The sequence below is a fragment of the Aythya marila genome, assembly GCF_965140915.1.
Source record: "Aythya marila genome assembly, chromosome: 1".
In the NCBI taxonomy this organism is placed as follows: domain Eukaryota; kingdom Metazoa; phylum Chordata; class Aves; order Anseriformes; family Anatidae; genus Aythya; species Aythya marila.
The window spans coordinates 161615511-161630390 of NC_139042.1; the positions used below are offsets into that span (position 1 = coordinate 161615511).

Below are 14880 nucleotides of genomic sequence, written 5' to 3' on the forward strand. Positions count from 1 at the left end.
TATACTGCAAATGAAACTTGTAAAATTGTGCGGTATATGTTGTGTATTTTTTTTGGCTTGCTTCACATAGCTAATCAAAGCAGATATGGGTGAGGTTGTGATGTATAACTTAAAATTGTGTTTACAAGCTTAGGTATTTCAGTGTACTTTCAGTTGTCTGTTTAGCTTTTACGTCGCATTTTTTAATGTTGTTTGTGAAGTCTAATTACATTTGTCGAACACTTCCTATTACTTCTCTTTCCTCGGGGAGTGCACCAGGCTGCTTTGCACTGGTGCAACCTCAGGCTATGACAGTTGCATGCATGAATGTGTTCATACAGCATACAGCCTGAGTCAATTCAACTTGTAAAATAGTCCTAAGGTGACAAATATGCTTATATGTACTGTTTATATACTTGTATGTCTGGGGAGAACTCAAATGACAAAAAAAAAATAATGACAAAGATGAGGGCACTTATAGTAGTGGATAGTAAAAATAGGAGAGGTTTTGCTACTTCCTGCGTTCTGAGGATGTGACTGCTGTAGTTCAGTCTAGTTTCTTTGGATCCTGCTGAGGGAGGTGCTGTGGTGTTAGAGCTTCTTCCCTTGGGCTATGAAATCTACTCACAGATCTGACTTAATCCAGTACTGCTTCTCTGGAATCACTGTTTAGTAGCTCTTGACACTTTTACAGTGACTGAGTATGTAAAATACATGCTTACATATTTTGAAAACAGTAGGTTACCTGGAGAACAGGCTTCTAAGAGCTTTGACTTTAGGGGCTTCACCAAAATGGTAGATCTGTGACAAGTTCTTGTTAAGACAAGTTCTTGTAAAACTGGTCTGAAGTTCCTTCATTGTATGCTTCTGGGGTGTGTGTTAATAACAGAATAAAATGTTTACGAAAGCTTTGGGGAAATAGGAAAATACCACTTTGGAAACCAATTCTTGGGAAACTGCTGATTTTTAGAAGATGGATTTAACTTAAAATGGCTGCCTTCTATGAATCTGAGACAAGCAGACATGAAAAGGTAGCATCTTTCAAGTCTTCATCCATTACTACTTTCATTGTGATCAGAAGTCAGATTAGATGGTTCAAATTACAGGCTTTTGCAATCTTATCCCCACACATGTAGGAAAAGAAACTGCATAAAATGATAGGCATTCAGCAGGAACATGTTATCCATGTATTTTCACAGAGACATGTTAGGTTCTGCCTTTTAATGGTATTTAATAGTACAGTGGTTAGAAGTTAATTGTTAGCTAAACCCAAATAACTGGTTGTTCTACAGGCTGTAACTCTTCAAGTATCGGTACTGGTTACGCACACAAATTGCCACTGTGAATATAAATATAGTCACATGTTTCATGTTTCACAGTTGGAAGGAGCAGAGGTTTTCTATATGTTTAAAAATCAGACAAGTTTACAAGAATTGCAGTCCTTTATATATAACTTCAAGGTAACAGCCCAAGTCTCAGTTAATAACCTCCAACCATGACTAATTAAAAATAAGTGTCAGTGTTTGGCTTTCAGATAAAAGATATTGCTATGAATTTAGATGCATGTGAGTAGAGTAGAACAAGCAATGGCAAAAAGAACAATTCTGGCCTGTTGTCCTTGCTGTCAGTGGCAATGAAGGGACCTGTACTTCAGGTTCTCAACTGGTTGCTAGATGGAGCTATTAAAAGAATGCAAGTTCCAGCTGACCTTTTCCTACTCAGCAGCTGGAGTCTAGTTTACTCAAGAGGGAGTTAGCCAAGTGAGTTAGTTCTGTGACAGTGCTGTTATGCTCGTCATTTTTGACACTCTGCCTGGATTAACATTATTAGGAAACAACTGGAGCTAAGGTGTAAGGTTAGCGTAGCAGCTGGTCATGCTGCTTGAAGTTCCAAAGGGCTATTTCTTCAGTGTAGCAGTAAGGGTGTGCTGGTCGTTATGTAACAGCTTTGAGCCCTTTATTAGCGAGGCTGTGCCCGGTGCTTTGTCTTGTGTGCTTACATTAAGGAGCACGATGATGGAATAGATGCCTTGAGGTTAGGGAAACCTTTGAGTCTTTTACCTCTTCAGTAACTAGAGAGATGATCTGTGTTCTAGTTTTGTAGCATGTAAGTCCACTAAAATAAGAAAAAAATATTAGAAAAGGCAGGGCGGGGGGGAGCCACGGCCGCGGGGCCAGCACCGGGAGCGCCGCCAGGGCCGGGCCGAGGGGCGCCGCGCCCGCGCTGAGGCGCCCGCCGCCCCCTCCCCCGCGGCAGGAAGGGCGGTGGCGCGGGCCGCGCGCGCGCGCGGCGATGCCGGCTCTGGGTGCGCCTCCGCCAATCGCCTGGCGGCTTCTTGAGCCCTGGCTCCTCCCCGCGGCGTCGGCGAAGGACAAAGTCACCGCGCCGGGCCCGCGGTCAGCCTCTGCGCCCTGCCGCCGGCCGAGCAGCGGGCTGCGCCCCGCCGCCATCTTAGGAGGTGAGTCGGGCCGGGGGGGGGGATGAGGGGGGATAGGGGCGAACCGCCCGGCCCCGGGCCCGCCGCTCGCCGCGGCCGCCTCGCCTGTGCCGGGCCCGGTCCTCGCCGCCCCGCTGCGCTCTTGTCGCCCGCCGCAGGTCGCCATGTTCTCGTCCATCGCGCCGCTCGCCCGGCTCAACCCGTTCTACGCGCCGCACTTCCAGCTGGTGCAGGACGGCCTGAGGAAGCGCCCGGAGCCCGCCGAGGCGCCCAGCACGCGGCGGAGCTTGGCGGCCGCGTCTGCAGCCGAAGGTGAGAGCGGCGGGGAGGGACGGGGGGCACGGGGGAGGGCGGCGGAGCGGGCCCCGGTGCCCGTTAGGGCGGCGGAGAGGGCGCAGCGGCCCCCGGGCTGGGGAGGAGCCGGCGCTGGGCCTACGCGCGGCCGCTTGGAGGACGAGGAAGGGCACGGGCGGGGGAGGCGCTGGCAGCCCGCAGCGCTCCGCGGGCGGCGTGTGCTGGGTGGCACCAAGGGCCCGGCGTTACCGGCAGAGGACACGGGAAGGTCCCGGGCCGGGGCGCATGCAGGGGCCCCGATGGAGCCCCCCTGGGGGTGGGAGGCTGCTTCATTTAGCTCCGCTGGGCCTGCGGCCTCGGGGGCAGAGGCTGTAGGCCCGTGCTTCTTCCTGAGGAGAAGAGGAAGCACCATGTGAATCGGTGAATCTGGATGGAGATTAAATATCCTTTTTATTTGTTGTTCTTATTTTTTTTTTTTGACTGTTTATTCACAGCTGGATGCCTGAATGTTCATATGTTTTCTGTTCTCCTTTTTTTCCTCCTTGTAAGTTCAGTAGATGTAGGGCGTACTCCAGATAGCTGTTACATAAGATGCAGTGATGCTCTTTAGGTTCAAATCCAAACACTTCCTGCATGTTTCATTATCACAGTCATGACTTCAAAGGTCAGGCCTTGACAATACTCCCAATAGTGAAAGTAGATGTCAAAATTCAAATTCTTTAAAACTTTTGATAGGAAACCATCTCTCTGGTTTTTATTAAAAAAAAAAAAAAAAACCAAAAAAAAAACTATAAAAAGATTTCAATAAGATGCATGTTCTGAAATACTATAACTGTTTAAGTATGTTAGTGCTTATTTTTATCAAAAAATACTGTAAAATGACTTCAACAAGATGCATCTTCTGAAATACTGTAATTGTTGAAGTATGTTACTGCATTCGAATTCAATGTAGTATGTAAAAGACAACAGAGGGTTGGACTTTTATTAAGTTAAAAATACTTGTGGCTTTCAGTAATAATAATTTAGCGAAATAAAGCCCAAAATCACTTTTCAGTGTGCTAAACACATTCTGTAAATCCACGTATTTCTTACAAGTGTTATGTTAAATCTTCATATTTTCTAGGCAGATCCTGATCACCTTTGATTCTTTCTTAGTCTTTGCTAGTCTTTCCTGGTATTTTTTTTTTGTTTCACGTGTCATGTAGTTCTCTTGGCCTTTGTGTTCAGAGAACAACCACGTTGCAGAAGATATCTGAGCTTATACAAGGTCACACAAAGTCAGTACAAACCACAAGACCTTTTGAGTTCAGCTTGGGGCATCAACTATAATGCAGCTCAGAGACAGAGTGTTTTATGATCAGCTCTTGGAATTTGTCCTTGTTAATGTTTCAAATCTGAAGTAAAGATGACAGCTACATCACGACAAGGACTAAGACTATTTTAGGTAGCAGAGTAGGCACGTTTTTGTACTGCATAATTGAGTAGATTCAGGGCATTTATCTTATCTGTGCATCTAGGTATGTTAGAATGGCATTTTTGACTTCTGAAATAGAAAGTCAGGTATATACTATGGCTTTCTTTTCCTAATACTGTAAGCATAGGTACATGTAAAGAGCATAAGCCAAATTGATAATGGCTTGCTTGTCTTAAATACTGTTTCTGACTGATCTGTCAGACAGATCAGTACCATTTTAATAAAGTAGATATTTAAAGCTCTAAGTTTATATGTCTTCTACAAAGTTTGGGGAGTACAGTCTTTTAACAATAAATTGATGTGTAAAAGGGAGTGTGAAAAAGCAGTTCTGGTATCTTGGTAGTGTAGTAAGTATTAGAGTACTGCCATTCCACGCCACAGGCCAAAGATACAGCTGGACAGAGCTGCCCAGTAATTCAGACCTGGAGTCTGCTCTGATTACACCTGCATAGAAAACTTTGCTTATGTTAAGCTAATCATTCTGATGAGTTTTAAACAGAATATTATTACTGTCTGGAAAGCTGCCAGCTTAACCATGCTATTTAGAGGTACATGCAAGTCCAGGACTAGCATGTGTATAGCAATGAGCAGTAAGTTTAAAAAAATTCTCACAGGTTATAAATTATTCTTGTTGTTAACTGATTCCTGTCTTTAAGTTTAGGCTTAATACAATGCCTATGATTGGGAATTGGGTTTTTCTTTATTTTAGAATAAAGAGAAAATATCATTTTTATTGTCTTTGTGATTAATTTTGAAGAGTATGGTGAGAAATAGTGTGGTGAAAAATCTGGAATGCTTTGGGGAACCTCTTCTATAATAGGGAAGCTATAAATTGAATGTCAGCTAGTGTTAGTGGGTGATCTCTTGATGCTTTTAAACGTAATTGGAAACTTCTGTTCATGTTCACAAATGAATTTATTTCAGAAGGAAAAAAAAAAAAACACATCAGAGAAACTGAATTCAAGGATAGATTTTTGGTGCCATGATTTTTGTTATTGCTTCTCTGGACATGTTTCTTCTTAAGTTGGTGTAACACTTAATGCCTGTTCTATTATAGTGGCATATATAGCACTAATAGCAAAGGAACTTAAATTATCCATTTCTACTCTTGGGGAATATTTTCTATAAGTGTTTTGTTTTCTATACCCTTACCCTGTATTATAGTTTTGTGTACGTGTATATAACGTTTGGCACAGAAGCAGAAATGTGTTGCTACCTTATGCTTATTTTTACTGTTATTAGTAAATTGTTTTCTGGTTGTGTGTAATCATAATAATTCTTATCCTGTATAGCTTCTTGAACAATGGAAGAGAATCTGATTCTTTTTTTTTAATTGCAGTAACTGCTCCATTAGAATTCATGTGTCAAAAAAAAAAAAACTTTTAAAAGTGGATGATTTTATACACAGTGCTGCGTGGAGCAGTGCAAGTTAAATATCCCTTGATTGAATGTGATCCAAAAGCTTCTTTAATGAGCATTATTTATTAACATTAAATGTAATGATTAAGTCTAAAAAAAAATCCTAGAATTTCATTAAATGAAATGTAAATCTCTGTGTCTGCATTTGAAAGAAAAATGTATCTGCATGAAGAATCTGAAAAATACCTGTGTAGAGAAAAAAATATAACCTTAATCTGATCTTTGGACTTCACAATCAATGTCCATGCGAGATTTAAATTATTGTATTTCCTTAATAACTAAGGGAAGGGCTTAAAAAAAAAGCTTTCTCTCCAGGATACTAGAGAAATGCTTTCCTTGCTTATTTCATGGGTATAAGGGAATGTTTAACATTGCAATTTTGAGTCATAATTACTACTAGTAGTTTATGGGATTCATTTATAAGATACAGGTGTGCTGTGTGCTAAAACTTTCTTTCACTGCTTTTTTTAAAGGCACAAACTTAAGTTGGAAGGCCTAGAATCAAATTTTGATAGTTTGAAATGTGTTAATTGAAAATAAGGGAATTATTTTTAATGCTATAGTTACATAGTATAGCTTGGGAACTTGTTTCAGTGTAATAATTTTGAGAAGATAGCACTCAGTCAATTTTGTTTCTTCTCTGATCTTCATTACCATGTCTGGTTGATCGTATATTTGTAATTTTTTTTTTCTAATTAAATAGAATACAGCTGTGCATATGGCTCAGGCAGATTCTTTATGCTTTGTGGCCTTGGTGGGATTATTAGCTGTGGAACAACACATACAGCACTGGTTCCTCTAGACCTGGTTAAATGCAGAATACAGGTTTGTTCTGCATGTCAGTATGTGGTGAAGCTGATAAAGCATGTTTAGTGTGGTATAATTAATCTACTAATGAAATGGAGCCTTAAACTAATCACATGGACATCGTTGTCCAACAGAGCACGGAGTTTATGTAAAAGCATGGTGTGTCTTTATTTTTTGCTGCAGAATACAGTTGTGAATATGGCTCGCTCAAGTTTTATGCTCTCTGTGGCTTTGGTGGGGTCCTAAGTTGTGGCCTGACCCACACTGCTGTCGTACCTCTGGATTTAGTGAAATGTCGTATGCAGGTTTGTATTAACTTACACATTTCTTAAACTTTTTCTGTACATAGCTGGCACATTAGGAGTTTACAGTAGGCTATACAACCTTTTCTGGTCAACACACAGCAAATAAATTGAGCATAAGTTCTCAAGTCTACTGCTGTGCAACTTAAAATACGACTTTCAAGGAAAGATGAGGCGTTTAGGCTAACCTGGGTAAGTTATTTTTGACTGTATTTAGGACAGGTTCAGCTTACTATATTGGCTTAAAAAAAAAAAAAAAAGAAAAAAACAACAACACAGCACTCACTACAGTGTTATTTCTTGCTGGCTGGTAGGCTACCTAGCACAATTAATGTGTCTGAAGTAAGGTAGCATTTTCAGTGTTTTGAAGACTTACAGTTTTTTTACCTTGGAGTAGCATGCATGTATAATTTTAGCAATTAATATCTTGGATATTACTGCATGAATTATGGCTTGGCCACTTCACTTGAAGTGATAGAAGTGTTTCGTGATTGAACTGTAAGTAGTGAAGTCTCATTACAATTGACTTACGGTACCAGATTCAACATGAAAATCATCTACTGAACAGCTGTGGCTAAAAACAGCACTGAGTTTATTCAGGCAAATCTGCACCTCAAGAATGAAGCAAATTAAAGCGCACCTCCAAACCTCTGAAAATATAATAGTTAATGGCTTTCCTGTTGCATAGGCTAACACCAATTATAAAAATGGCTAATTTTTAATGACAGAATGCCTGAAATGATGAGGACATGAAGGGGACACTACTTTCTGGTCAGAACTACTAGTCACACTAGGAGAATTGCGTGTGATGCTCTTCAAAGCTGTGTTCTTCTAGAAGGTTTTAGCGCTTTACAGGGAAAGTTTTTTTTGTATGCTTGAGAACACTTGAAATTGTGGTCTCAAACTAGTCATTTTGTAACTCATTGGACAAACAGGGTACGTCAAGAGTGGGCAACACACTTCTACAAAATGCTTTCTACAAAATTTGGATTGAGGCTTAACTACATGGAAAAACTATTTCTACCAGTAGGGAAAAGCTGTAGTTGCATGTGTGTGTTATTTCTGAAAGTGTAGCTGAAATGTGCAGCAGATGTGTGTTACTTGAGCTACAGTTCTGGACATCTTACCTGATGAGGGTGGTGATGGCACCCCCTTCCTTTTCTAGCACGTAGAGAAAAGTGTGATGAGAGAGGTTCCATGTGGCTTGCAGTGTGACCTTGTAAAACCTGTCAACATTTAGCTTTTTACAGGTCCGGTAGGGGATCATGTTACCAATTCTTCCTAGATTCTCCAGGAAGAAAGCTGTTTCCTATCCTCTCATATCTTTTTAGGAGGAGGTGGTCTCCTACATAGATGATTGTTAAACGTGGGTCTGATGTGAGAAAGTCTCATTTTACAGTACCCAATTAAGTATTCTGAATTTCAGTGTTTTGAAATTGAGTCTTTTAAACTTGAAATGTTTACGTGAATTAGTTCTCGAGTAGACTGTGAGACAAAGAATTAGGCATTGTAGTTTTGCATGCATGTCCCGTAGTTTTTCGTGAAAGCTTTGGTTGGCTTCTAATTTGATACTTTTCATCCTCCTGAGGAAATGTTGGATGATACCAAGTATGAAAGGCAAGAGGACATGACTTAAAATTGTCAGAATGACCCAAAACAAATATATGTTTTTAATAAATATATTTTGTTGACTTTTTTTGTAAGATCTGATACTCAGAGTATCAGATGACCTCTAGAGGTCCATTCTGACCTCAACCAAAGTTTTTGTGTGCAGGAAATATTTTCAATGTAGTGTTCACTGTAAAGTCAAAGCACAAGTGCAGAAGTTCTTGAGTGTTCTTTGATTTGCTTTTTTCTACCTATGTTAGTCTGACTGTGTTGAGGGATCAAGCTAACAATGGACAAGTAACCTTTTTTCCTTAAAAATCAGATGAGTGTTCAGCCTTGGTAATAAGGCACAGGTGCAACACCTTGTTCGTAAGTAGGTGTGACATGTAGGCTCGAATAGATTGCTGACAGACTCTGTCAGATATTCGAAGAATCAAATCTAAATATAATTGTACAAAAATAGTACTGTCAGTGTTACGATAGTGACTTCAGTAAATCTTTCTTATGTAGAAAGTCTACAGAGAATGAACGTAAATCACAATTCAGGGTGCTTGCTTCCTGGCTATTGAGGAATATACTGACTGTTGAAATAAGTTAGGGTTTGAGACTAGCAAGCAGCCTACTGCATTTACATTAGTGTGACCTTGTGGTTGTGATGGTATAAAGAGAATCATAGGAATCCACCTGTCTGAGGAATTTAAGAATTTTCTGTGTCAAATGGGGGGTGTGAGAAGGGAAATGATAAGCTATTTAACGTAATTAACTATTCTGTTTAGGTTGATCCACAAAAATACAAGAGCATCTTCAATGGATTTTCAGTGACGGTCAAAGAAGATGGAGTTCGTGGCTTGGCTAAGGGATGGGCTCCAACCTTTATTGGATATTCGATGCAGGGGCTTTGTAAATTTGGTTTCTATGAAGTTTTCAAAATCCTATATGGCAACATGCTTGGAGAGGTAAGCCTTAAGTGTTTGCTGTGAGACTGTACATCAGCAACAGTATTTCTAACACAGAGGAATCACAGAAGGATGACTCATTAATGAAAATGTGTTCAAATTCACTTCAGGAAAATGCATATTTGTGGCGTACTTCACTATATCTAGCTGCATCTGCCAGTGCAGAGTTTTTTGCTGACATTGCTCTGGCTCCAATGGAAGCTGCTAAAGTTCGCATTCAGACACAGCCTGGATATGCTAACACTCTGCGGCAAGCTGTACCTAAAATGTTTGGAGAAGAAGGCATCTGGGCGTAAGTCTCTCAATTTTGATTCAAGTTCTTGATTTGGAATACTTTTCCTAATGAAGGGCTGTTGCTAAAACTAATAGTTGCTTTAGCTTATAATATTTTATGTCTTTGTAGTTCAAGATAACATACTTAGCATCAAAGAATCTGTGCTGAGATGTCTGTTAGTTCCACATGCTCCTTAGATCCATCTTTGTGAGTATCTTTGTGCTGAGTTCTGCTGGATAACTTTAGTTTCCAGCAGTTCCAGTCAGAGATACTCAGCAACTTTTTTGGTTGTATAGTCGAAGATGCTTGAGTCATTGGCATGTGAGAGTAATATAACTGCATGTTAGCCTTATGTTCTGATAAAAGTGGCTGTAAATATGCAAGTCATTTATCGCTATCAGGACTTGGCTGGTATGCAGACATAAGCCTTGCTGCACTTATAGTAGCAGTACTGTATTAGTGCAGTGCAGTGTAATCTGAAAAGTGACAACTGTTAGTTCTTTGGAATGAATAAAACAAGGATGCTCCTGTTCCGTAAGTATTGTGACAATTTGGCCTCATGGTGTCAGTTTTTAGAAGTTGTTCTGCTGATAACAGCAATAAGCTAACATTATTTTTTTTAGGTTGCAAATATACCTTAAATGTTAGAGAAAATGAAACTGAGTTTCTCTTGTCTGGTTAAGTTTCTATAAAGGTGTTGCACCACTATGGATGAGACAGATTCCATACACAATGATGAAATTTGCCTGCTTTGAACGTACTGTTGAAGCTCTCTACAAGTATGTTGTTCCCAAGCCACGAAGTGAATGTTCAAAAGGAGAACAGCTGGTAGTCACATTTGTTGCAGGCTATATTGGTAAGCAGTCTTTAAATCCTGCACTTTGTTAATGGAGTACAGTAACTCAGGAAGCTTAACCCTTCTCAGAATATCAAATAGGTGGAATCAGAATAGGAGAATTTACATGTAACGTTAAAATGTTCAGGTAAAAAGCCTGGGTTCAATCTGTGAGTGGAATGAGTGGTTAAATGGATCTGTAATAGGATGGTACTCTTGATTGTTCTGATGTTAATATGAAGTTTAGAAACATCTGATTTGAGCAGGAAAACGTGCATCTTTGCTATGATGGGAAAGGTCCAGGAAGGTTGAAAGAAGGGGAGAGAAATCAGGGCAGAAAGGTGACTTTTAAATTCCAGAGATTCAGAATGAGTTTTATTTTGGCAGAAGGTTTAGCTGCATGATTAGAGCTGAGGTGTTTCCTGATAGTCACATAACACTAATAAGAATGGACCTGCTATCCTTTTAGAATACCAGGAGGCTTGGCCTAACTCCTGTGCAGTTTATTAGTGGTCTAGGGAAGGTGTGGTTTCAGTTGGTTGTGCTTAGTGTACACAGTAACGGTACAGTTAAAATACCACTAACCTGATGTCAAACTATTCTTTCAGCTGGTGTGTTCTGTGCAATTGTTTCTCATCCTGCTGACTCTGTGGTGTCTGTGTTGAACAAGGAAAAGGGCAGTTCTGCCTCACAGGTTCTTATGAGGCTTGGATTCAAAGGTAAATCCTTACCTTCGTGCATTTCATATTGTTTGTTGTTTTCTGTGTTCTTGAGAGATTTCTTATTTCCTGGCTTCTTATGCTCATGGCTTTTATTGTGTTCTACAGGTGTATGGAAAGGCCTGTTTGCCCGTATCATCATGATCGGTACCCTGACTGCACTACAGTGGTTCATCTATGATTCTGTGAAGGTTTATTTCAGACTTCCTCGTCCACCTCCACCTGAAATGCCAGAATCTCTGAAGAAGAAGCTTGGTTTAACTCAGTAGACAACTCATGGACTGACTTTGCTGGCTGTCCCAGTGATGAGTTTCATGAAACTTTTATATATTTGACTATGTAGAAAACAAACTCTATATGATATCATTATTGGCTGTGCCCTCATCACATGTGAGGGTTTAAATTCTACCACTGTCATTGCCTGAAATAAATGAGAAACGGAGTGCTTAGTGTCTGTTTACTACTGCATATGTAAGCTTCATTTCACAGCAGCAAATGCATTAAATACTTCCCAAGTAAAATAAAAAATAGGCTTTTCTACACTTCAGGAATTAGAGAATTGTGAAATAACTGCAACAAAGTAGGCTTTCACTGTTCCCAGAGAAGTCCCAAGAACCATGTAGTAATTCAGAAACTAACTGCAGTTCTGTGCTATTTTTTTTTTTTTTGAGTCCTCTTTCACTTGCTTGTATAAGCTGTTACTATACAGGAACTGGACTCTAAGATGAGACTGCAGTCTGGTAGGGCATCTGGCTTAGGGTATCTGCATTCTCCATAGAGTTGAGGGGAGCCTTACACATAAAACTATTTCCGCACTGAAGTGATCATCCCAACATAACTTATGGTTACTTGACTAATTTCTGCTTTTTTTGCCTTTGAACTGTATCCAAAGACCTTAGTCCTTCTGGTTGTAGTGTGGAATTAAATGGTAGCTGCTACTTTAACGACAATAAAGCTGATGTTAATGAAGATTCTCAAAGATACTCAACCACTAAAAGTTTACTACAGCTTTATAGTAAAATAAAAATTGATTGCCTCTTATTGTAGAGATTCAACTTGCCAGCTTTTCCTTAAGCATAGTACTTCTGTAACTTGATGTTTTTTCCCCTTTTTTGGGGGCTCAATTACCTTAATACAGAGTTTTGATTGAACTGTACATTTCTGCAGTCCAAGAAGCCCATACCATTTTTTGAACCTTAATTGGTTTAAAGAACTCTAGACTTGTAGGCATTGCAAACTAGAAATGTCTTATAAAGACAATTGATATGTTGTTTTTTTTTTTTTTTTTTTTTTTTTTTTCCCCCGGTCTTTTGTGTAAAATGAGCAAGCTACCTTTTGAGTTTTGCTTGTTCAAGAAACTTGATAATCACAGAGCAAAATCCAAAAACACGCATAATAGCATGTAAAGGGTTCACCATGCCCAGTACTACATTGTTCATTTAGCGGAGCTGGAACATAAGTCTCCTTTGTGCAAAGCCATTTAGATATGTTGTCTTTCAGCATTTGAGCTGATGATGTTGAACTTAGCTTGGCTTCACATAAGTTATATTGCTTCTACTTTCTTAGAGTCAAAAGGAGAATTAAAGCAGGCTGTGCTGGAGTAGCAGACACCTTGACTGCTACATACATCTTACCAGAGTCTGATGTTCTGCTAGTATCGAGAATCCTCCCACTTAGTCATAGGGGATACCCTATGACTTTCCAAGATTTTGGATAGTTAGGCTAAACAAGTAAACTAACGCTTCACATTTTCAAAGGCAGCAATTCAAAGTAAAACCTATTAAAACTACTGTATTTTCCTGTTACCATGACGCTAAACATTCAAGGAGCATACATTCTTCCAAGAATATCCATTTCCATACATTCTTGGACATATACGTTCTTGGTAACTGTTATACAGCAAAGTCAACTTCTGTTAGTAAATAAAATGCTTTTAAGAAGTATGTTAATGTTGAATTTCAGTGATAAAAGTACATACATGTTGTCTTTCTTGTGAGCAGGAAGCTTTGAAGTTTAACAAAACATGAAATGCTCCTAAGAGCATCCTTGGAGGAGAGCATTAAAAGGAGGCTTTGTACATTGTACAAGTTACTCTGAGAAGGAGAGAAAAAAAAAAAAGCATCACTTGTGCACTGAATATTATAGCTTGTTTAAAAGTATGGACTTTGCTGAAAAAAATTCAACTTCCTTCTAATCTTGGGAAAGTGAGGCACTACTGTGAACTTTTAAGACTGGTAGAAGAGTGAGACAAACTTAAATTATACAGTGAGGTAAACTGAATGTCAAGTAAGCCAATGATAAGCTAGGTTTCTCAGACAAGACTGTTTCCTGTCGTGTGGAGCAAAATCATGCAGTTTTTCTCTAGAAAAAGTTGGATAACCTGTTGGCAGTTGTATTAAATACATGCAGTATTCACGCAACTTAAATTCTTTTTCTCCTTGCTGAAACTGTCCTATTGAAGATGCTCAGATAGTTCTATCAAGGTAAATCTGAGATAAGACTTCAAGGGACAGCTAGCTCTTCTCTCTTTTTATTTTTTATTTTTTTTATTTATTTTTTTTTGAGTGAGGCAAAAGAGTTCCACTTCCAGTGTTCTGCTCCAGTGGAAAACCAGAGGAGAGAATTGCCTTGCAGCTGCTAACTTCATTGATATTCATTCAGCCGTGGTTTGGACGCTTGCGATGGAAGGCTTTAACATATGAAATGCTGTTGCACAAAGGGTGACCCATTGAAATCTTTATTCAGCTTCAGGGGGGAAATGGTGGTATTAAAATTATTTAAAGGTCAGCTTTGTTATTGATAACTGTGCTTTATAGCATAACGTGTAGTATGTTTTCTGAAAGTACAGAAGATGAGGTGGGAGAGCTACAGTCCTTTGATGGGCTTGGTTTTCAATGCAAGGAAAGTCCTGTATCAAAAAGGAGCACTCCCCTGGAACAAAATATAACTTAGGTAACTCCAGAATGATCATTAAACCCAAGAGTGCTTTGTAAAACATGGATTGTGTATGTGCTACTTGTGTATATTGCATTATGAAGGAGAAAACATTCTTGCTATTGCTGGAGCTGAGATCTGCTTTCTGGTTTAAAACATGCCGTCTATAAATTTGGAATAAGAACTCCATTGACACCCTGTGTTTGTATTAGAGTGTACTACAGATCAAATATGCTGATACTTGCTGAAGTGCTTGTTACATATTTTAAAATGGGCTATAATAATACAAATAGTTGTAATTCATTTGCATTTCTACATGGAAATGATGTAGTTCACAGTGAAAACAATAAACATCTTGTGTTTTTTTTATAGCAAATATGAGTACCTCTTGGATAGATGAGCTTAATAGCTATATGGCCTTCTTAGAGGATACAATTTGTTGTTGTTGTTCTCCTTTTTAGTTGCTGGCTACCATATAATTGGCAGTTCTATACCTGCATGCTAAGTTAAAAGCAAACGTCCTGAATAGCATAACAGGTTGGTGATAATGCTGTAAGTAGCATAGCTGTAATTTTCATTACTACCTGAATCTCTCTATCACTTTAAAAAAAATAAATTATTGTAGAGGGTATCATTGAACACCCTTTGAAATGAACTAAAGTTTTTAACTTTCCCAATCTAATACACTCCTCACTGCTTACAGCACTAAAGCAAGGAGGCAGCTGCACCTCGTCTTTTCCACTATGGAATGAGCTTTGCCTCTGTCCTTAGACCAAAGCTACTCTAAAACTTCCATTTGATTTTTTTTAGTACAGTGCAGGTATGTGCTTGAAAATCAAAAT

At 39.4% G+C, this 14880-nt stretch overlaps 1 protein-coding gene across 2 annotated transcripts; it reads left to right on the forward strand.

The window, feature by feature from the left end:
* The first annotated feature begins 2300 nt into the window (after window positions 1–2300).
* On the forward strand, window positions 2301–11547 carry SLC25A3 (solute carrier family 25 member 3). 2 transcript variants are annotated; one of them, XM_082751830.1, is made up of 8 exons: window positions 2301–2437; window positions 2575–2728; window positions 6307–6428; window positions 9097–9276; window positions 9387–9568; window positions 10234–10406; window positions 10994–11104; window positions 11213–11547. In XM_082751830.1, the coding sequence occupies exons 2-8, from the start codon at window positions 2581–2583 to the stop codon at window positions 11371–11373; spliced, it is 1077 nt and encodes a 358-aa protein (XP_082607956.1). In that variant the 5' UTR covers window positions 2301–2437; window positions 2575–2580; the 3' UTR covers window positions 11374–11547. The 2 variants fall into 2 exon arrangements, with proteins under 2 accessions (XP_082607956.1, XP_082607955.1); XM_082751829.1 differs by lacking the exon at window positions 6307–6428 and adding an exon at window positions 6594–6715.
* The last annotated feature ends 3333 nt before the right edge of the window (window positions 11548–14880 follow it).

Excerpts from the sequence above, each read along its gene's own strand:
- SLC25A3 (XM_082751830.1), top strand. The coding sequence starts at position 2,581 with ATGTTCTCGTCCATCGCGCCGCTCGCCCGGCTCAACCCGTTCTACGCG. Across the intron at positions 9,569-10,233 it reads GGAGAAGAAGGCATCTGGGC|TTTCTATAAAGGTGTTGCAC; the intron begins GTAAGTCTCTCA and ends TGTCTGGTTAAG. Across the intron at positions 11,105-11,212 it reads TATGAGGCTTGGATTCAAAG|GTGTATGGAAAGGCCTGTTT; the intron begins GTAAATCCTTAC and ends TGTGTTCTACAG.